The sequence below is a fragment of the Rhea pennata genome, chromosome 7, assembly GCF_028389875.1.
Source record: "Rhea pennata isolate bPtePen1 chromosome 7, bPtePen1.pri, whole genome shotgun sequence".
Lineage (NCBI taxonomy): Eukaryota > Metazoa > Chordata > Aves > Rheiformes > Rheidae > Rhea > Rhea pennata.
Window position 1 is genome coordinate 13085988 of NC_084669.1, and position 24388 is coordinate 13110375.

Consider the following 24388-nt stretch of genomic DNA (forward strand, 5'->3'; position numbering starts at 1 on the left):
TGGGGTAGACAAGATGGTGCTATTTCCAGAAGATGTAATACCATCTATCAGCAAGGGATGAAAAGAAAAAACTTTGAGGGCCTAATCCTGTCCAGTGAGTGCAGCCAGTGGGAGATCTGCCATTTCCCTCAATAAAAGGAAACTCTAAACCAGGATGTTTGGTTCATGTCAAACAGCTCTAATTCCTTGAAGATTAAGCACATATCCAACCCCCTCCAGCAGTGTGAAAACATAGCAAATCACCCAAAGGCTTCAATCTGTGTTGACCAGTTGCAGTGGAAATATTGTATTACTCTACTGCCAGCTTCATATATGTACAATTCGAGAAGAGTTCATTAATCTATAGATGACAGGACAGCTATACAGCAAAAATATTCTGGTGACTAAGGGCAGCATAAACAAATCTTCTTTACCTGGCTTAAAGACTTTGCTGCGACACCTTGCTTAAAAGCAGTTTTGTTTTTTAAATGACAAAAGTAGCCCTGATTTTATGGAACACACCAATTCTAAACCAGTGCCACCAACAAATCGGTCTGACAGCATCAGTAAAGAAGGCAGGACAATCATAGGGCAGTCATTTTCTCCACCTGCTTGACTTTTTTTTTTTTTTTAAACAAAGGGGCAGCTTTTAATGCCAAGCCATAAAGTGGAAGCATAGATAGCGTTTTTTTCTCCTGAAAAATAGCATCAACATTCCAAAAAGTCAATGTGTAGTGATATACTGTGAATCCACCACCACCACCTTCAGGGAAGGACAATCAAAAGAAACTCTATCCATGCTCTGTGCTATGCAGATGAGCTGTGATCAGCCCAAATGTGGAGTAGAAGCTGAAGTGCAATGCAGGGAGTCCAAGATGGAAATCTTCCACAACTATTATGTCTTCAGCTACAAGTTAAAGCAAGCATCCCCTGTCTGCTAGACTGTCACTATCACACTGGCAATCAGAAGGCTAGATACAACTCACAAGGCAAGCCTACCCAGCTACTACCACCCCCAAATTTTCACCTGTAGAAAGAAGTAAAGGTGAAGGCCATTTTTGTCAATAATTGGATTTCTCTAATGTCCCTTAATAGCCATCTTGTGGCTCCAAAGAGTAGTAGTGGTCTCATCTGCCCTGTAGGGCTACCCTGAAACTTGCATCCAGCCAAGGCACTGGAAAGGTTGGTCCCTTCTGTTCTGTCTGGTTTCAAGCAATGACTTGTCCCTGGGAATATAATTCCAGGGACATATTCTCCTTACTGAAGCTTCCCTTGTTTGATATGGTAGAAAGCCAAAGCCTAAGAGGGGAAAGCCAGGCATAATGGTACTAGAAGTGCCAGTTTCGCTCACTCCTAGCTTTGCCAGGTAATGACATCTCAGGCACTGCTGTCTCAGTCATCTCCTAAACAGTATCACACAGCGGATCTGTGCATCCAAGCATCCTAAGAGCTATGCTATTTTATGCCCAACTTTTAGGGAGCCAATTATACCTCCATGAATTGTTGCCAAAGTCCAGCTATGGAATGGGGTCAGTGGCAGATCTATACATAGACATATTAGCTTCTGCATTCTGTGCTTCATTCACTGGTTGGAGACTGCAGTAGTGCTCAGCATCCCGACCATTCTCCTGGGTCCCCAGTGCTATGGCCAGGCTTACCAGAAAAATCATTTACAGAGAACAGATCAGGTCTGGGAAAAACATGTTCATAGGTGACCAGTTGAAGATAAGTTAGCCTAAGCTCTGTTCGCTGAAACATCCATTCACTCCCATTCATTCTTTTGAGGATTGCAGGGAAATAAAATAAGCAAACTGCTCCTTCTGAAAGCCTCACTGATCAAAGGAAGGAGATGTAAATCAAAGGAAGGAGATGTAAGGATCTCAGCCCCATATTTAAGAAGCAGCATTCAAGTAGCACAAAGAATGGAGCTCCTCAAAGAGGAACGTCACTCAGGCACTTCACCATTGGACAGGTGATGCTGTTCAACATGTTGCATGCCTGTGTTCATAAGCAGTGCACTCACCTTAGGAAGAGAGTATTTGGGCAATTTAATCTGGGCAAAAGGCTCTCGTCTGTACGACACGTAGTAATTTGCTCTTCCACCAGCTGTCACCTGTGAAACACCAAAGACAGTGAGTGATCATCATTCTGAGATATCTATGCTGACATCTCTAAGAGGGTTTTACAGCAGTCCTTTCAGATGTCTTTTCTGTGATCCAAACAGCTGTCTCTGAAAGCATCTGTATAATTCCATCAGAGAAATCCCAGACTTGGAATGGATGGAGCTTTATTTATATAAACCATGCTATTGTACTTTCCATCTCATCTCTCATGCTTCAATTCCAGCATGACTTTAAAATTAGATATGTCAGGAAAAAGGGAGAAGCAGGTGTAAAGTTTAAGGTCTTAACTGGGAGAAAAAATGGTCTGGGTGAATTCAATGCATGGCTGCAGCACAGACTACCCTGAGCAAATCATTTAAATTCTTTGTGCTTCTTTCTGTTCCTCTGAAAGAAGGCGATAATACCTTTTCTCTCTGCTGCTTCTCAGCCTTGTCTGTTTGCACTGTAAGATCCCTGGGCCAGGACTGTCTTTCAGCAAGTTTTTACAGTCACTAACAGGAGAAATCCACACTAGCACCATTTAATGCAAACAAAGTGCAATGAGTGCAACCTCTGAAAGTTGGAGATAAGCTATACATCCCTAAAAAACTCTTCACCCTGAAATCACATTGTCTCTGAATGAGGGTGCAGGGGGCATTGATAGGCATCCAGCTGCTGTGGTTTTATGGACTGCCTGAACATCAGCTATCAAGGCTAAGTTTAAATGCCACACATCTTTGAGAAGCTGAGATTTTCAGCTTTCCAGTGATTTGTGATACTCATTTCTAGCACTGATAATTTATAAGATAGGGGATCGTAAACTTGCCACTAGTCCCTTATTCCTCCAGTGGGTGTTCTTTTTGGCACCCTTTTAGGCTTGGCTACAAGGCTTACATGGATGAATTTCCTGTTTTCTGCTGTTTTAGCAAGCTTGCAGGTTTTGAGATAAAACAAAACACAAAGGACTTCTCTATTATATGAAATGTCATTTGTTGGCTTCTTACATTTCCAATAAAGTGAACAGAAAGATCCTAGATTGTCGCTTGGATATATTTCCCTTTGACAGTTGTATTTCAGAGTGAACTTAGATGGAATATGGTTATGGCATCAATTACGTACACAGTAATGATATCATCTCTAGATAGTGGCATTCTTCTCTAGAGAAGCTGTCACTTGAAGGACATAATATTACTGGTCATGAAATCTGATATCTAATCAACTCATGATAAGGCTTTTCCATTGACAGCTTGAAGAACTGGAAAGAAAGAGAGAAAAGTTCGGAAATAGGAGAGGCTTCTGCATTAAGACCTTCCCTTCTTCTTGTTTGCCATTTTTATTTGCAGTGTGATCATAGCTGCATCTAGAACTCTCAAAAAAGATTTAAAAATATAACAAAAAACATTATACAAAATAGTGCATAGAATAATAGTGCATAAGAAGGGAGTAAAAATGGCCCATACCATACTGAGATGAAACTCTATGCAGACAGTGCAGAGCTAATGTCAAAGGGAAAAACAAGCATGGAAATCAAAAGCAATTTGCCTAGGACCTCACAACAGGCCAGTGGCAATAGTAGGGAGACAACAGGGGTCACCTGAACCTCAGAACACTGAGCACACTGTGGACTGCCACAGCAGCATTTTGGGGTCCTGCTTTCCAGCTGTGATGACAGTGCAAATGCTGTGAGTGTTATTTCACGAGGATATCTTTGCCGTCTAGCATTACCACATCAAAATAAGGTTTTCACAGGACAGAACAGACTAAGCAGTTGATCCACACACAGTCTAACTCAAAGGCAAAAATTCTTGATTGCAATAATTGTATGATTGCATTCTATCAGCTGTACAAACATTACCCAAAGGAACTCACACTTCCAGGTCATACCATCTAAACAGTGCATGGAATATTCAAATAGCCCCTCTTTTCTTGGTGGTATTTCTATCCTTTAGTGGAAGAGCCAAATTCTCAAATGATATATATCAGCATAACTCTGCCATACAAAATCATTTTATACCAGCTCATGATCTCAACATCAGTTCTTTATTTGTACAGACAGGAATAAATACTTCCAGTGACTACTTTGTATGGACCCTGGGTTCAACATCTACCTCTTCTGACAGGCTCAGATATGGTCATTGACCGTCCTTTCAGAAGCAGATATGAATAGCTAAATCCTCCACAGGGATGCTGTAATGATTAATTAACATTGGGAAGAGTCAACAGTCTTCAAGTTAATCACATGAAAATGATGTGGAAGAAATTTCAAGAGGTGATCAAATCCCCACTCTGCACCAAGAGAGGATTTACTCCAAGTCTGTTACTGCCAAAAGATGTTACGTAGTTATAAGGTTCTCCAAACTATTGGGGGGGTTGTTTGTTTGTTTATTTTTTTAACCAGGCAGAAAAGTAGGGTTTGAACACTGTTTAAGGTCACTATGCATTAGCTAAACTCTCCTTCAGTCCTCTACCTGGCACTAAGTTGCCTTGACAAAGGTTTAGATACAGGAACCTCTATGGTCTGTTATCTTTCTGAGCTAGTTACATGAAGCCACCCACAAATTCTGTTGCCAGGGGCTGTGTGAAGCTTATCTCAGCCAGAACCTCATCTCTGCATGATTTAGATCCATGTTTATAACAGTTCCAAAAAATAATCAAGCCTTCAGTACAGCTTTGGCAAATACTGTGGTAGAAAATGAATTTCGGAAGGTCCAGCTTAATTTATTTTGATGAACTTCTCCTTTTCTTATGAGCAAACTCTCCAACATTGTAAATCCCAGAGATTATGATAGCATTTTCCCCTCTAATGCCTCCTTTTAGTTCACATTTGATGAATGTCACCCAATTATTTGCTGTGAGCTCATCTGTCATGCTCAGTACAGAATTAGCTGGGTTTGTCTTTTTCGTCCTCCTTTGCTAATGACTGGCTCGTTAATCTGTTTTTCTGGATTTCTATTTTATGTGTTTAATTGGGCTGCTGGCCAGTGGAAATGATTCCTTTGGATAAATGTGTTTGTCATTAAACACATCTGTCTTTCCTAACTTGTGTTCTTTCTTCCCCACTCCATATGATCTACCAGTTTTCTTTAATGCCTTCACATTTTGTTACAAGAGGAAAGTTTAGTCTCAGTTACATCAATTGACACTTGAAAAGAGAAACTTCTGAAGCTTCTCTCTTTGCCTCAAATTTTCAGTACGCTGGCCCACCAGTCATCACGACCTGCAAAGGGACAGAGTACATCAAACATAGACGATAACAAAGATGTTCACAAGGGTGCAAAGAATTATAGAAAATCTGCCATGGAATCGATTCATTTCCATAATCTCTATGATGTGCCTAGAAAAAAACTAAGCTATTTCTCATGTTAATGATTGAACATGATTCTTTAAGGATTTTCCTTCTTTCTTTTTTCTTTTGGCTTAGATTTTTTCACCAAAAATCAGACTGGTCACCTGAAAGAGTTTGGAAAGCAAGCAGGAGTTGTTACACATTTCAAAATGTGCATGTAAAGCTCCATGATATCCCAAAACATCCAAAATTACCTCAGAAATTGCCGATCATAACATGCCAGGGTTTATTCTCATCCCCTTGACTAGCTAATGCTGAGAGACCTGTAGTTCCCAGTCATAAGCTACCCTTCTCTTACCCCCTTCCTAGTAACATCAAATGGGTTGCTAGAATTCAAAAGCTAAGAAACATTAGTATTAGTATTGTAATGGCATCCTGAATCTGTGTTTTCCAACCCAACGGAATATTTGGGCATCCCTGCTCAGCAATCATAGCTACCCTTAATCACAGTTACCCTTCATCCTTTTCATGAGCATAAATTTCCCTAAATCAAACCGTGGATTAAAGCACAGTGGAATGATGCCACGTTAAGTAGGCAGGCTGCTATTCTCACACCTCTAGTAAGGAACTTCTGTGTTCTTCAGAGCCAGCCTCTCTAGGCCTTGCACAGGTCTGCCGCGGTGATAACTGAAAAGTTATGCCCCTCACCCTCCCTCAATCCTAAGCCCAACACCAGTCAGAAGAAAGTCTGGAGATACGATCAGCTGGGTAAAGGAGGACTACATCAGCACCAGTCTCGTGCAATGTTTTTCTTTCTTGATTGCTCATCATGGCCAGGACAAACCATACTAGGTACTGAGGTACCAAGAGGTATGTGGAAGTACCTCAGTACCTAGGTTCTCCACTGTTCCAGCATGAATCACTTCATGATAAGTGCAGTGCAGCCATAATTATCTCCCTGTGGTTTTCATTAATGTCATACGTTCTGCACATAAAATGCAACATACAATTACCAGAGTGTGAGGAGATGTGCCTCTTTCTATGCTGCAGAAATGCATGCAGATTAAAACTTCTGCGTGCAAAGCACCCTCAAGATGCCTGATAAATTAAGCAGGCTTTGAAAGCATGCCACACTTCAGAGGGACAGACCTATCAGCAAAAGCTTGCTGAGATAAAGCATCATTAAACAGCATCTATTATACTGCCCTGGTTTTCAATTCACTTTCCCCTCCCCTCAGAGCTAGGACAGCACAACTAAAGGACTGAGGTGATCCTGAGAAAAAATATCAAGTTTGCTTTAACAGCAACTCCTGCAGCAAATGTGGACAGTTACACCAAAGCATGAGCTATGTTATAGCTGCAAATGCAAGCAACTCACACAGAAATCAGCTTAAGAGAGGCACATAATTGTACACATTAATTTCCTTTTGAAGGATTTCAGAGGAAACGTATGAGTTTGCTAAGGTGATCCTTTACATCTTCAGCTGCTCATACATCAGACAACATGAGGGAAAGGATAGAGAAATAAAAGAAAGTGAGCACAAAAAGCCCTAGAAACAAAATGTAAATAAATAAATAAGTAATGAAAAGGAAAATGTTAATTTTTATCAACAGATGTTTAGCTTCTAGTTCCAAGTCTGATAACATTTGGCACAGCAAAGATGAAACAGTGCTAGAAACAGATGAAAAGCACCCAGCAGTGAATAGGAAAGTAGCTAACTACTTACTGCCTGTCTTGCTTTAAGAAAAGCTTTTAACTAGTGCCTGGGATGCATTTTCTTTCATCTGTATGGATTAATTTCCCCCACTGGAGTGTCATCTAGCATTTTAAATAGGGGTAAGAGAAGATCAGCTGTAGCAAGCATTATTCACCAGTAAAACAGGTGTAATCATGTTCATCATTTAAACATCTTCATCCTATTAGTTTCATAATAAGCTTTTAATGATTTCTTCAATAAAAGACTCAAGGACCAGACCCTACAAGTTGGAGAGCACTCCATTGTCCCGCCAAGCCATTTTCTCTACCATCGATCGCAAAGATAAAAATCAATTGTAGCTAAGCAGGGTGAAGTTAAAAATAAATTGCAGGGATTGATTTCTGTTAGGACCTTTGGCTCCCAGTTAAAAAATGGAGGAAAGAAATATATATTTCAGCACGATGTATTTCACTTCTGTGAAAATAAAGAGAAGGCTCTAGACTGGGAAATCAACGTTTAATCTCTCCCCGCCCCCATCTTGTTTCACTGCTGAGAGATTTCACATTAAAAACCATACCTTTCTCTCTTCTTTATTCCTGGGAAAACATACTGCTTATTTAAGTTACTAAATTGACAGACTGAGAGCTGAGGTCAGGTATCTATATGAATTGGTATAATCTCTGCCGTGCCTATGGCCACGGGTTGAAGTCTACTCACCTGATAGCTGACTTTGATTCAGCAAAGTAAACTCACTTAGCATAGCCTTAAATAGATATTAAATCTGAAACATACACTCAGATCCTCCTAAATATAAAAGCTTATAAATTTTCCTGAATGCTGGTTAAAATAAGAGTAGTAAAAAACTATTTTTCTGAGCTAAGTTTTGACATGTTTAGGTTGTAGAATGATTAGGAACTTCTTTTTCTCTATAATATCTTAAGGAGAAATGCCCTCCCACCCCAATCCCACCCTCCCAATTCTAAAGCTGTCTAAAAACAAAAAATATTTTTCTTTTTTTAACAGTCTGACAAAGAATCATTTGTCATGAAAATGTCTACTTTGATAAAAATGGAATTTGATTCAGATTAAAAAAAAAAAAAAAAAAAAAGACACACACACACCACTTTGTACAAAAGCCTTTTTCCATCAAACCACTTCAGCTGAGAGATTTGGACACATTCTGATGATAAAATACCAGGCATCCAAAAAAGGCGGTATTATACATAGGTGCTATAAGACACTATCAACGGTTGCGGGTGAATGCTGACATGTGCATATGTTCTAAGGAGATGTTCTGATAGAGAAGACTGAATTGGTTCAACAGCTTTTGGCAGAAATGTTTCCTTCTCTGAGCCAGAGGAATTATTCAGATCTGTATTGTGAGAGTCACACTTTGCTGTACCACACAATATCATCTAGGGAAATTTTGGGTTAGCTTGTTCTCACTCATACTGCTGAGAAGCCTGAGACACAGCCTTTCTATACAACCCCTTCCAAGTAAGCAAAACTCTCCTATGCGTAAAACTACTTCAGAAGGTGAAAAAGAGCCAGATGCATGACTGATCAGAGATGAGCATTAGCTTAAAGTATTTTAACTTGAATATTCTCGCTTTTCACGTGGACTTCCTGTGATCTGTAAGACCCTCACCTGTTGCCACACTCCTGCATGTGTAAGCTATTCCTGTCATAGACTCCATCTCATTCAGGAGAATATTAACCACAGCCAGATTCCCTCTTCCCTGTCCCCCTCACACTCGTGCCTCATTACATCATCCTCAGGAAAAAGGGCAACCACTAGAGCACTTAGCTTTCTGGGCATGGGACCGTTGCATGTCTCAGAACAACCTGATCTGTGGGAATCTGGAGTCAAGAGATGGCTGCACAATTCCCAAGATTTCCAGGAGACTGAGTAACAAATTAAATGCCACAGAAAGTTGCCAAGATATTAAGGGAAATGGCAGGAGAGGCCAGGTAAGAGACAATGATGGAGATTAATATAACAATACTTGGGCACTTGAGGAGCATGCACACAAGACCCTCACATGAATTTCAACCTGCAGTTAAGCACCTGGATAAATCATACTACGGGAGTGGAAAAAGGCGCCTATGCCCCTGTTCTCTAAAAGCCTTGGAAAGTGATAATGTACTGCCTCTCAGCATGTCCCTCTTTGGTTAATGGAGCAAGGAACTTCTCATTTAAAGCGGAAATGGAGCAGAGTCTGAAGCAAATAGCTATCCTTTTTCAAATTGAGCAGGTGTTGCTCCTTGTTCTCATGAGGCAAAAGCCCCAACCTTTAGCCCCAAAGACAAATCAGGATGTTCATCTCCCAACGCACTTCTTTGGCCTTCTAGAGAAAATAAGTATCACCCCCAAATTCAAACCAGGTATCAGCTTCTTCTAAAACTCAGAGGACTTTGCCATACCCAGTCCCTTTGTTACTGCTCTGCAAAGTGCTGAAAGTCTGAGCAACATTTCAGACTGGCTCCAGTTGCAATCTGTTGGGACAGCAGAGTCTGTACCATTCTCAGGGAAAAACAAGACATAAAATATAATCAAGATACATATCACTCATTCGTCCACAGATGTCTGCACTGACTTACAGCCAGTTCAAACTAAAAAGGCTAAAGTTGCCTTGAGGGTCTCCAAGCACCAACAGAGACAGAAACTTCAGGGAGGAATGGAAGTAGTGTTAACCTAATGCTGAGCTACACTGGTAGGACTACTGGGAGGAAAGATACACACTGAAGGCTCTACAGCGCATCAAGGAAAATACAACAAGATTTGTTGTGAGAGGAAACATATTTTATGAGAGTTACATTTATAGTTGCAGAAAAAAAAGAAAGGACAATTTCAGGTAGCTAATCCTTCCTCAAGTCCCTTAGGTTCTTACGAGTGTACCCAAAAGCATCTCTGCTTCTTTTCCAACTCTGTCAAATCTTATAAAAGATATTACCTCTCCCTGTAAACTTTGTCTCACTGGCACCCTTAGGCCACCAGTGCTATAACAGCAGTATTACCAGCAATCGCTATGTCATACATCCTGAAGAATTTCATCATTATTGCTATCCCACTCCTGATACCAAGGGATCCCTGGGAAAATACAGTTCTTACATAGGCCTGCACTAGTGAGTTGAAAACATTCTCAGTTTCTGCTAGTGGCCAGGTTCAATGAACATAGGACTCTAGGCATCCAGCAGAACCACAGAGCTACTTCACCTGAGATAACTTGCAAACTATGATTAGAAATACTTTACCTTTGCAATAATTAGCTCCCTCTGCCCATTGTAGATCTGTCCACAAGAACATTGCTTTGTGCAGAAACTGCGATCTTAGATCAAAGATGATTTCCAGTGAACACAGTGCCATTTTCATACCCCTGTTAGGAGTTTTCAGGCCACCACAAATAAACAATACTATTCTGAGACTTTTGGGGCCCCCATCTGGCCTTACTCCTTGCGATACATGATGATATTTGCTGATGATTTCTTCCATTTTCAGTGGAACTTTCTCATTTGCTGCCAAAGAAAGCTACACAAACATTCCTGCTCTCCTGTTTAGTAACTACTAAACCACGCTGCATTAATTTTGTTTGTTTACTTACAGAAAAAAAAAGTTTTTTTCCCCAAACAATGCTTTCTTACTCAAAAACAGAATTCCCTGAAAAATCATCACCATTTTCATTAAAGCATGTTGCATTTTAAACCCCTTTCAGCAACCTGAACAATTATTAGAATACTGATGGTGAAAAAAGTCATGGCTTGCCTGAAAAATATTTTCCCTCAAACAATCACCATGATTTATTTTAAAGGTAGAAATTCTCCAAAATCTCAGTGGATTTGGTACACATACAAAGCAAATGACTATCCCTGACTCATGGGTCTTATAATGTAAGCTCTGCACCTAAGAAAAATAAAGTAGTTCAGGTAATTGTCAGGCAATTAAACCTTACAGACAGTCGCAGGCTATCTCTGTGCCTGAGTTTAACAAGTCACACTATTTCAGCAGCAAGCAGTCAAAGACACCTATAGATAAAGGTATATTACAGTTAACAAGATAGCACTGGCTCCACTGTTACATGGCTCTATCACTGAACACAAAGGACACCGAACTTAATAGCTGCAGCTAATATTTCCTAAGCCTTCAGGAAATTAGCTCCTTTTTGGTACAGTAAATAGATTCACACTTAATACAATGTTTGTAGGTTTCCCCACAAATAAATGACCTGCTTTGCAAGCTGAATGAATTTTAAGCATTAACCATGAAAGAAGGAGCTGATTCTGGTTCCTGGCTACCTCACAGCAATCTTATTAATTTGAATTAAATTGTATGCATGTAACAGAGGGCAGGATTTTTTCTTAATGTATTAATTTATGCAGAATTACCAGTCTTAAATAAGGCTGTGCTAGGCATCCTCAAATGAGTATTGATCAATCAAAAGGAAAGTCAATCAATAAGTTCTGGCTGATATCTACCGTTTTTTTCACAGGAATTCTTCCTATGCTCCCTCATTAACTATTTCTTCCTTCCTTCTTCATTACTTTTTACATTTTTCATCATGTGCTATGTTATTTGTCGTCTTTGCCTGGTAGCCAGTCCCCGTCTTTTTAACCTTCGTAGGACGGTTTCTTCCCAGCACAGGATCATTCTCATTTCCTTTCTTTGTACTGTAATACTGCTACATCCTTTCAGAAGTGCTGCACAACAGCACTCCACATGATAAGGAATCATTGATTTACAATAGCACTATAACATTTTCCATATTCGTCTTTCCCCTATATGTTATACACCATAATAGCATATCTGCTTTGCATGCACAGAGTTATACAGGTTAATGCTTCCCAAGGATCTGACACTACAGGTCTGTTTATCAACTTGATTAGAATAGGTATTTATTTACTAGTAAATAACTGCATACAGATAAACTAAAACATTGAGATCTGTGGCTGGGATTAATTTCACCTAATTCTAACTGTCAAAAAAGTTAGGAGTCTTTTGTAAGCTATACTTAGGTTCCTTTTAACGTTAACGAGAAAGGCACATTCAGAGAGACATCCATATCATCTTACAACAGGTGTTTAATGTAAGATGAATTGCCCCTGAAAGTTTTGATCTCTCCACTCACTTTAGGGGAACACAGACTACTGGTTTAGACTAAAAGCCTAATGTTTTCATGACAAGAGTTAAATGAAATGTGTTCCTCTCTCCGCTCCTCTACATTGCTTCTGATTTGTTTCAGTATATACAGATCTGAACTCATGCACTCATCCCTTTATGCAGCTATTAAACCTCACTGTGTTCTTAACATTTAATTTGTTATTTATTTATTCATCTCTGCCCAACATTTGAAATTCAAAAGAGCTGACTCCCATATTTCTGCCTGTAATTATCCAGACAGAATTATATGCATGAGACATTGCATACACTGTGAAGCTGATGAATCCCCTAGCAGCCAGCTATATCACATGGGTTGCAAGACTAATACATCCAGGACGTATCAGTACTCCTACATATGTACCATGCAAACACTCTGCATAGCCTACCAACTGTATACTGGGCATGGTGGATTTAATACAGCTTCAGCTGAGAAAGGTGTGTGATGTGAATCTGAAGTGTTTGCATGTTACCTCAGTACTACATGGAATCAATCCATGCAGCTTCTTGAGCCAGTTAGAACAGACTGCTGGATGGCCAGAAAACCTGCAATTATGATGCAAAAAAGAGGAAAAAGTGATAGACAGCCTGTGAAAGTGCAAGTCTCCTGCCAAAATCAGCAGAACTCTACAGGGTGTGTGCTCAACATTTTTTACAAGTGTCTGTATACAATTTTCACTTGAAACAACCATTAAGCTGAAATAAAACAGTGCTAAAGATATTCAAGGCACTTTAAGTATTACCATATATATATATATACACACATACATACGCACACACACACACACACATATATATTTAAATATATATATATATATAGATAAATATATATATACACACTTTATTTTTTTTTAACTTGAAGCAATTAGCAGCTATTAGATTAAGCCTGAAGCATTATTTCTACTCCCTGCTAATTTGAGCAGAGGAATGCTCACACCAGGCAGATGTCCTCACTGCAAGCCCAAGTTTCTAAATAGAATGGCCTTGTTTTAACACAGGTGAGAGCTGTGGAATGAGAAATCTCTGTGAGGCCTTGTGCTAGCCGTACAGAACTGGGATGCTCTATAATGCCCTCAGCCACAGACATAAACCACCAGATTAAAACTGAGTCTCTCAAATACTCCTTGGAGAGTGGCACATTTACCGTCTGAAAACCATTGCCTCTAGTCACATTGTGACTTATTAAGTTGCAAAAGCTACATTCTCAATATATTTTAGCAGCAGGTCGCTCCGTGATACCAAAGGAAGTGGCAGTGGGCTGAGTTCCACAGAGGAATGAGGGGAGCTCTGGCTCCAATAGAGATCAGCCTTCTCTCCAAAGCAGCTGACTCACCTGCTTGCACAGTAAGTCGACTGTCAATGCTACACAAGTGCATGCAGTTTCACTGTCCTCCCAGATCATATGGATCCAGCTTTCTGCCAAATCCCAGCAGTTATCAGCCTTCCCACTTAAACCCCCATTTTTATGAGCAGCACTTTCAAGACAGAAAATAGAAGCTTAGCTCAACCCAGCCTTGCTCAAAAAAAGGGACGCATATTTCTTTTCTGTACTGCTTGGATCCAAGCCCTGTCTCATCTTATTCCGCTCGTCAGCATTGGCCACAATCAGCAAATATCATCATCTTCTATAATCTCTGTGACTTCGGCGCTTTCCACAGCCTGGAATCATGGCAGCCTGAATCCTAGTCTTCACCTGAATGGCACATTTTTAGGAAGTACTCTTTCATAACATATTATTCATTCTCACATCCCCACAGATATGAAATAAGGAGAGATGACCTTGTTCCATCCAGCCTATGTTTTTCATAAAAACCTCCAAAACAAGTAGCTTCTCCTTGAATTTCTGTCACTCTCTCCTCATCTACCAAAACATCATAAACTAGCTGACAAATTTACAACTATTTTCCGCTTTGAAGTTGCCCTGCAAAATCTTTTTCCAATCTCCTGCTATTTTGCCTCCCACTGCAAATACTTCTTCAATCCTTCAAACCTTGCTTAACTGTCAAATCAGCATAAACCTTTACATTTGTTAAAACGATCCCTCACATCTCTACTTTGTTCTTCACTGTTCTCTTCAACTCATCACTAGCTTCCTTGTATTTCTCAAGTAGCTGCAACAACAGCAAGTCGGACCCTTAGGACCATTTGATGAATGAATTTTCAAAACACACAGATTGATTATGGGAAGAATGAGGCACAGAAAGATGAACTGCTTTGTCTCAGACTCCATAGGCAGCCTATAGCAGGCAGGTATAGACTCCCAGGTCCCACGGCTTCTGTTCCCATGTATAGAAGAATAAGAATACGCCTCCTCTTGTACAGAAACAGATACCTTGTTCAGCCAGAATTCATGTCACATTCATATCAGGTTGACATACCTGGATGAAGATATATTCATCCTGAACAACAAGTGAGCTGATGTCAATGGAGCGTGAAAAAGGCCCACTCCTTTTGGTTTCTGAGCACTCCTGAATCCGACAGGTTAAATAGTGGGTGTCTGTAACAGTAGAATAGATACACATGAGAAATGCCCATACAGGAGCCTGTTGTCTAAAAATGTTATCAGCAGCTTGAAAGACAGTCTGTAATTGGAAGTTTTAACCTCATCTTCAACTGGCTAGATGCTATAGCATGATCCATCTCTAGCCTTTAAAGCTGTAACTGCTCACTGGATTGACTCAGGAATTCATCACACTTACACAGCCACCATTCCTTTCCCCATTGTGCAGATATCTCTCAGGCTAGTTAAGTTCAAATAATAAATGAAGGGTACAAATCATAAATGCATCATAAAACTGATGAGATGATATGGAGCAGACAAAGATTTCAAAATCTATCCAGGCAGAATTTACCCATTCCGTAACCTTACTGGGTCTCTCCCCATCCTCCTCCCCCGAAATACCCTATCCCTGATGACTAGTTTTAATTGTGGTAGTAACATACAAGGAGAAAAAAAACCAATATCAGCACCATTAAGTTCAACTTACTTTACTCAGAAACTTAAAATTGCTTCCCAAAATTTATAGCCATTACAGGCAACATACACAAGGTATGAAAATGGTGTAGACATGAAAACAGCATGGCTAGCCAAAGAGTCCCAACAGCAACTATGCACACTGGAAGAAGCATAAACAGCTTCTGTTTGGAGAGTGGATGGGAAGAACATCACACTGCCTTGCCAGTCCCTGGTGTTGCTTGAGAGAAGGAACAGAATGGAAGAATAGTGCAAAGATGACATAAGGCTATCAAATGCTACCAATAAGGGGCCTGTATCACAAAGCAGACGTGTAGGCACCCAGAGTGGTAAGAAGAGACAAGCTCACCCCCAGCATGTTAGCGGGAGTTACTTGGGATTAAGTATTAATTCACTCAGGCTATGAAAGGATGCCACGAAACAGAACAATGATGGCACTGTACCTCTGGATGTATGTAATCTAAATATGCCATCTCTGCCTTTGAGCTGCCCTTCAGAAAACTGCAAATTAGGGAGAAAATGAAAACACAACTGAGATGAAGGCTACAGTGATAAAAGGATTATATCTTTTACACTTTGGTACTTTTACAGGCTTCTTAGCTTCAAATACTTGTGGATTTTTCTACAAAGGATGAGGATAGGCCATTAAGAAAGAATATAGAGTTTAAAAGGGTCAAGGTGAACTGATTCCGTGATTTTACTTCACATGACTGCACCCATTAATAAGGATCTTGATGAACTGACCCAAAAGGATAAAATGGAACTTCAAAAGGGGAGTAACCAGCCTAGCAAAGCTTCTTAAAGGATTCTCCATCCCATAAAACCTGCTACTGTCCTCAGTCTATGTCTTTACAGAGACAGCAAAATGTGTTCCAGTGGAAAGCACTGGGGAGGCATAACTGATAGCCTCTCACACTCAGCTAATTACCTCCTCAGGTTCAATGTCAAGATTCACAAACTTTGACAGTTACTGCTTCCATAGCTCACCCTCACCAACAGACTCTAGGAATTCAGAAAGAACGCAGGTCAGAGGCATTGATACCAACAATAACAACAACAAGGGTATTGGCAAACCAAAAAAAAAAGTCCCAAACTACTACAACCAAAGTTTCAACTAGCAAAATTTCCTGTCCAGAAGCATGACTGAAAGTCCGTGTTTAAAGGCTGCAGACCTGGCTGTGTCTTAAGGCATTGGGAATTCCAAGTTAATAAAGGCTACAGCGCTGGTCTGTATTTGCACAGATCTGGGGCTGCAGTGAAAATGTAGTCCCACTGACGATGCTTAAGCAGCAGAAGCTATCACCAGTGCAAGTTCAGAGTATCTGAATGTAATTAAAGTATATGATGTACAGTGAAATGTATCTGTCCTAGAGACAGTGTCAAATAACTAGAGAATCAGTGGAGCTGTGCTTTCTCCCAGCATAAAATACCAGCAGCAGTAGAGAGGTCAGATTCTCATCTGGGAGCAGTTAAGGCTCTTCATCAGTTGACACATACAGATGTGGTTCAAAGTCGTTATTTACCTCTTGCACCTAGAATCCAAGACATCATTGCAGTGGATAAAAAACAACCTCTCAGAAAACAAGAAGGTCTTAAATATTGCTATTGTACCCAGATAGCTCAGCAGCCTTGACTTGGTGCTTTGAGATAGCACTAAAATTAGGTAGAGTGAGGAGGAGAGGTCAGGAGTCATATTTTTAGAAGCTCATTCCCTCCGGTATGTTCTCCCACACAGTCGTCTGGATATTCTTATCCCTCCAAACAGGGGATAATTTGCTACTGGTGAGTGACAGAACAGGAGAAAGGATAAAAATAAATGAAATAAATGAAAATAAACCATAAGTGTTGACATGACAACTAGCTTCTTGCCTACTGGGAAATGTGTCATTTTGAGTGTGTTACACCAGCAATCAAATATACTTAAAGAAAGGCACCTAATTAATATTCACGGAAAGCTGCTGGTGATGAAGTAAGGTTAGCTCACTATCTACTTTCTATTTAGCTTCTTGTTTATTTATTTTTATATATTTTATTTTCTTTTTTAAGCTGTATGTTGTAAAGCCAATAAAAAAGGCATCTTCAAAGCTGTCTGCCTTTGACACAAAAATGAGTTTAATTTCATCTTTCATCATGTCCCACAGAAAGTAAAAAAAAAAATGCTTAGATGTATATTAAAAAATCATGCTAAAAATGACACGGTATAACAATTAGTAACCTTAGAGCAAGAAAAAAATGACACCACGCACTGTAACAAAGTGGATATTTCACAACGCAAGAAGTTCAGACTAGAGCAAGGTCCAAAACAACAGTTCTGATCAGAACATGTCCAAACTAGGGAAATCCAGATGCAAAAATGTCAAGGACAGAAACTGAAGGGAAGTCAAAGAAATGAAGTCCAAAACAATAATCCCAGAGGATCAGACTAGCTACCTTCCAAAACTAGTCAGCATCTCCCTTCTGACATTAAAGGTCCTGGATGTCTTGGCTTCTTCTGTAAAGAAAATAATGAACTGTCCTTGCATTATCAGCCCCGCATCCACTTCACTCATGTGTGTGACAGGAATCAAGAAACAAGTCCATGTCTCTGCTCACACTTCTTGAAATGTATAGTCCCTTCAAGAGCTGTCGTCCCAGTCAGAGCACAACTATCCCTGTATAGACAGCACTGGGCCCCTCAACAAAAATGTCAATTAAAAGAGATGGAAGAATCCTACCTTCAAAGTCATTATTCCCTCCTTCTCTGACATGTTCACTTTTTAGCTGTGTTTTGCACAGCCACAAGGAAAAGACTTAGCTGCCCAGATGGGCAGGTGGCATGTGCACAAGCTAAAAAGCTAAACCTTTAAAGGCTTGTTTAACACTCACTGAGCAAAGCATGTCATAAGAAACGTTGGCTTTGAGCTGTGGACTGTTTTCAAGTTTACATGTTGACTCAGACAGTATCAGATTTAGAGTCCCGTTTTTTCTTTTTTTTTTTTTTTTTTTCATTTTTTATTTTCCACTGCAAAAACCTTGAGAAAAGCTCCCTGTTTCCTACATGGCATCAAGAACTGCTTTTGCAATAGTCCACAACCTACCATCCAGCCGCCTCCTCAGCCCATTTGTGAATGAGGCAATGTGGACATCTAGCACCTTGAAGGTTTGCTACAGCTCGAATACCAGCATCCATACCTCCACACTAATCCTTCCCACCAATTTATCTCACTCTAGCATTAAGGGACTGTCTTCCCCTGAGGCATATCTATGTTCCATTTAAGGAGCTCAAAACACCTCCCCATTGTTAATTAGCATGGTCTCCCATACTGAGAATTTGGAGTGTATTTATACCCTTTTTTAGAGATGATAAAATTGAAGCTATTTCCTGTAATTTGCAGGTTTAACCTGGTGAAAAGAGCCAAGCTATGATGTCCCTTCTTTGCCCAGCAATCACGACTAATAAGCTTTTCAGGGAAGAAGAGGTCTCTCCAGTGGGCAATGCCCGGAGATGTGAGTCTCTGAAGAAAGATGCTGAAACATTTGAACCTGTCACTACACTGAAGGCTAGAAAAGTCAGTCCTGTACAGCATGTTACTGCAACTTATAGGAGATACGAGACAGCAAGGACTCCTAGTAGGGCTTGCTCCTCCCTGGTCGTGTTAACAAGCCAGGGAAAGCAGGTACGACATGGCTAACACAGAAAAGCACAGCTGATAGAGGATTGGCTGGTAGATTGGCTCAGCTTAAATCAGGACTCAGTGCCCAGTAAGACTTAAAATCATAAACTGCCAAAGAAAGTTACCATAGGAGAGGGAAAACAACCAAGGGGCCTAGCCACTTTTCCCCACAGAGGCAAGAGGGTCTAGAAACATAGACTGGATAGTAAATTATTCCCTGGGAATTAGTTAACCATAACCCTGTTTTATCTTTCTGGGTTTTTTAAAAATCTTTCCCCTTTAATTAAAATACTGTTTATTGCATCATATTTGTGAGTGGGGAGAACATTATCTCACTGAACACCAGAAAGTTTAATATATCTTTTCCAGATATGCGGACGGAAACTTGTGCCAGTGTATTTGTAATAACCTTCTTACATTTAGCCCTGCCCTTGCTGTTGTCATTATACCCAGGCAGAAAGTACAGTGCCCAAGGCTGCTATATGTTTTTATAATTTACAAATACAACCCTGCATTATTATCCAGCTACAATAGCTCTGCCAAGATGTCAAAAAAATGTGAAAACTTCATCTGCCATAAAAGACAGCAAAGGCTTGAGATCAGTGAGACACTGGAATTTGCAGTGTCGTGTAAATATTTGGGGAGATTAGACATGGGGGCAGATGTATCTCAGTATTTTTTAAAGACCAGACAGACAACACCTGAAAGAGACAGGAGGCAAGATGTCTTGCAGAAGGACATATAGTGGAGGGACGAACAAAATTTCCATCTCCCATCTGCCTTAGCTTCTTGAGAGGCCTGACTCATTTATGGATGAATGAGACTCTAGCAGGTCCCATCACCTGTTCGCAGCCACAGAACATATTTTAAGCTCCAATGCCTGAATCAGCATTAGATCAGTTATTGACTCCAATAAGAAATTAGAAAAGAAAAAAAGAAAAAAAAAACTTACTCTTACGTTTTGCATGTGTGCCATGAAGGGAAACAGAGAAAGAGAAATACCCTCTTTAAGAGTCATACCCTCCTAAAGTGGCCAGGTACATGGAAGACAAGGATTCTAGTCCCTGAAATGAGATGAGCACTGAAGATGCTTAAAAATTTATCCCAATAAGCATTAACTAAGTGACCAGATTGACCTCAGAGACATTAAAAAAGCCCTCCCCCTTCTTCTGCCCAATGCTGATGAAAACTTCTATCAGAAACCTTCAGATCAGGAGGACGTAACTGCAGGTATAAGTTTCCCATTTTCCAGCAGATATTAAGCTGTTTCACTAAGAGCACAAAGGACCATTTTGGCTATAGAGTCAACTAGGAGAAAGAAGTTCAGCCTTCCTTTCCTGAGTACACCGAGCTGTACCATTTCACACGAGAAGAGGAAGAGAGAGACAGCAAAAATCACGCTACAGCTCTGAGGCAGTCTGTTTTTTAACAACATAAACTAGTATTGTTTAAAGTCCTAAAAACTGTAATTGGAGCAATATGGTCCTCTTGTGCTAGGCTTGGCTGGGAGAAGAGGCATTTTGCTGCAGAGGGACACCCTAGCAGGCCAAGCACAGCCCACCAGGTCTTGCCTACGCCTGCAGCCTGCTGAGACCACAGCTTGCAGTGCGCCTGTTTTGCTGATGCTGCTTTTTAAGCCTGGCTTGCAGAGGAACCCTCAATATCATCAACAGCCAATTTCAAAATGCTGAATTTATACATTAAAACAAGAACAGACACCAACCCCTCAAGCAAACAAGACCTGCACGAAGAAAGCTGTCTATGAACAGAGGGGACATCTTTCAAATGAAGTATCTACATCTTTGACATATCCAGTATTGAAATAGCTAGGCGAGCAAGTTTAAACCCAGTTTGCAAGCAGACTCAATCAGCAGTTTGTTTGCTTACTTGCTTGTTTACTTGCTTTTAGCCACATTTCTCAACATCTCTACAACAGCACATGCAGCAGCAAAGGCACTGAAGAAGCCTCCCTACTTTGCCCACCCACCTGCTGGTCTGTTTTGCTTTTTCCCCATACTCAACGAACAGCTGTCACTCCTGAGCTTTTATTGCCTGGTTATTTGTTCAGCTGCCATCACTAAATAGCAATGGAAAGTCAGTGAGCGATTTTAGAAGATGCACAGTCTTAGAGGAGTTACCCTGATAGACAGGAGTTTGTTCACACAGCATCTGGCCCATGCAGCATTTGACTAAAACTAAAACTAAATCTGCAAACAGCAAAACTAAGGCCTTTTTCCATCAGAAATCCTCTACAGCCTCTGTCACCACCCCACAGGGATGTTTTCTGTGCTGCTTTCTTACACTATCGCTATAGCGTAAGAGGGACATATGTCCCATTTTGGTGTATCACAAAGCTAGAGTGAAGCAGCTGCCAGGCTCCACCCAGAAGTAGATGCATTACCATGCTGGGATTCCTATGAAACACAAAACATTTTTGAGAAAGTGGTGGAAAAAACCCTCAGCTTACTTCTAACACATAATTTCTTCTTCCTTGCAGGTTCAGTGCTCCATTCTACTTCAAATGTGGCTAGATGCATTTCAATGAGAGGTTAAGAGACTTTTTTTTCCTATTTCTTACTTAAATATGGGCATCTTTTATAGGCTTGCAATGTCTAGGTGCAGAGCAGCTATTCATACATCCTAAGTAAACCTTGAAAACCCCTTCAGCATGTGTCAAAGGGTAGCCAGGGCATGAGGACATTCTGGTCAAAGGAGAAGTCTGACAGTCAGTGATTTGTCATACAGTCTGCTAGATTCCCAGGTACAACCTAGCTGTTTTGAACCCCTCTGCAAATGCATAGAAACTGTCCAGCACAGTGCTGGTAACCCAGCTCTCTGACTCATGTACAATAGGTGATACTGAAGCAGCTAAATAGGGAAAAGAATAGATGGCTCCTTAACCCAATAACTTGTGCTGCTGCCAAGGCTCTCCACAGACACAAGCGCTGAAGCCTCCAAATTCCCTCCACAATCTAAGAATGTGCCTCACATCAACCCCCCCCCCATGACCCACATCTTTCCTATCAATTAAAATATAAATGAGAAGACAAAATGAGCCAAGTGAATTTCATCCCTCACTCCGTTCTTCAATCAGTGCCCACTTTATAAGTGTTGGCTGCAGACACTCACGTCCATCAGCTGTCCGGGCTTCCATGTGCACAAGGTCAGGTTCTTTATCCAAACCCGTCACCGACCTGGGGAAGAGAAAGACAGAGAAGGCAGACAGTGAGATAAAAGGCTGCAATCATATGAAGATGGAAAGAGGGTGAGGAAAGTAAACCAGTTTGCCAGTCCACCTTGTGACAGTTGGGATGTAGGTCCCTAGCTCCTACCCACCTTGCTGTCTTTTCTGTGTTTCTACACTCAGCTCAATCTTGGGGGCCTTTAAGATACCTTTCCAGGCAATTGTGAGTGAACTTGTCTGTCCCTTTTCTACAAATAAAATCCAGTAAAACCAGATATCTATTTTAATGCCGCAGGAAAGAAGAGAGCACAGTAGCCAGATGCTTACAGATTAGTTCAGCAATTTTAAAATGGTTTTAATGTGGCTGAATAATGAGGTAAGAGACTGAGTTGCTTGATCTGTCCCTGGTTTATTGGGCAGTCTTGCTACTGTGTACCTCAGTTTCCCCATCTTCAAAATAAGAATGATGATACTCATTTTTACAGTGAAGTGCTGATAAAAAATGCCAGGAAGTATTCATTGTTCACTCCATGGCTGTGGAGATCATGTAACAGGGCATGATGAGTCTCCCTAATCCCACTGGTGGAAACCCAAGCACTTTAAGTCATGTGTACTGTTATTTTATTTTCTGAAAATGTTTTGCAGGACACGTTACAAAGATAGTTTTCCTCCTAGCAGAGGGAAAATCAACCCTAGAACAGAATTGTTATTATTAGTGTGCTGGCTGATAAGTATCACTGGGAGATGAACACTTAGTCCTAGCAATGTCTGGCAGGGGAAAAAAAATCCATAGATGTCCATGTGATTTATGGAGCTGCTTCTCCCAAGTTAACCAAGGGGTTAGATTAAAAAGGGACAACGACAAAAATCAGTTTCTAATTTGGTGGAAGCTGAATTTGATACAGTAGATTGTAAATAATAGATTCCCTCTGAGCCAGCCAACGTTCACAATTCCCTAATGTTCTGAAACACTTTTATCACAATCCTTTGCTGCTTTAATCCTTGGGGCAACCACAGCTAAAACATTTCAAAAAAAAAAAAAAGAAAAAAGAAAAAAGAAAAAAGAAAAAGAAAAAGAAAAAAGAACAAACAAAATACAGATGCTCTGATAGTTTTGTGGAGCTCACAAAAAAACCCATAGTGATTGATGTAACAACAAACACACGTATGTGCTAGAGTTCAGCTGAGACCAGACGTTTTTTGGCTGGAAGTGCCAAAACAACTACATTACAACCCAGTGTGGAGGTAAACTGAAATTGGCACTGCTTGTTAACGGGAGCACCACATCGATAGCAAGTCCATTCAGAACACATTGTGAATTGTGGCCAAAAAAAAAAAAAATCCCCCAAAACAAAAACAAAGCTGCACAGGCAAAGCTTTCATCATTCTACTCTCAGTGAGAAATAGTCTGTTCCTTAACTGCCACCATCGTTTTCAGTGTGATCCCATAAAGAAGAAAGCAATGTTCAGTATCAGCAAGGGTCCCAGGACCAGTCCAAATCCCTGTGACCATGTCATTAACCAGGCTCTAATGTTCTGAAGACCTAGACAGAGCTAAGGTGACAGCAGGAGAAGCAAGAACTTCCTCAAAATGCCAGTGAAAACCATTATAGGGTACAGTAACATTATTTCCCAGTCTCTCCCAGATAGGGCACACATTTTTCCAAACCTCAGAAAATTTTTTTCCACCTTTTTCTTATAATAAGCCATAAATAGTATGATCTTAGCTCTTTAGCAATCATGACTCTAGCCTATAACATGTCAACAGGGACAGAGAGGAATGTCCTTAGCAAAGTATCAATTCATCACACCTTCATCAATGGGACAGGTAATTTGAGCACTCTTAGATACAGGGTGTAGGCCCATCAGGGATCTGCCCCACAGACCTTTCCCAGCAAGCTTTCTCCTTAAATCCAACCTTCACCCTTGATGCTGTGCTCTCCAGACCTCCTCTGAAAGCTAGACACGATCCTTTTAAATAGAGCCAAACAGACAAACCCACTGGGAATAACACTTTCAGCCCAGAAATAAAGAAAAATCAGTATTAGGCCTGCTACTGCACTATTCGCTTTAAAGGAGTTGAAATTAGTAGAATCTAAGTAATTCTGAATAAAAATTAACATACTTATTACCACTATGTGTTTGCATAGAGCAACTCCACTTGTAATGCCTATTACGTAAGTACCAGGGGATAACAAGAGTCTTCTAAAACATGCCAGTCTAGCTTGAATTTCCTTTCCATCTACTTGTTTATTTAATTAGTTTTGACAAGTTTGATGGTTCTTTTCATAAAAACAGCAACAAAAGGACCAGCACACAGCATCCCCCTAGTACTTCGCTGCTTGCTGAATGCCACACTTC

At 40.5% G+C, this 24388-nt stretch overlaps 1 protein-coding gene across 1 annotated transcript in view; it reads right to left on the bottom strand.

Annotated features, from left to right (window-relative positions):
• LOC134142590 (VPS10 domain-containing receptor SorCS3-like) overlaps window positions 1–24388 on the bottom strand; it is a 304720-nt gene that overhangs the window by 71153 nt on the left and 209179 nt on the right. Inside the window, exons 6-8 of the mRNA XM_062579860.1 lie at window positions 21973–22037; window positions 14595–14713; window positions 2003–2092 (exon numbers count right to left, since the gene is read on the bottom strand). Coding sequence (XP_062435844.1) covers window positions 2003–2092; window positions 14595–14713; window positions 21973–22037 — 274 coding nt within the window. The remainder of the gene's footprint in view (window positions 1–2002; window positions 2093–14594; window positions 14714–21972; window positions 22038–24388) is intronic.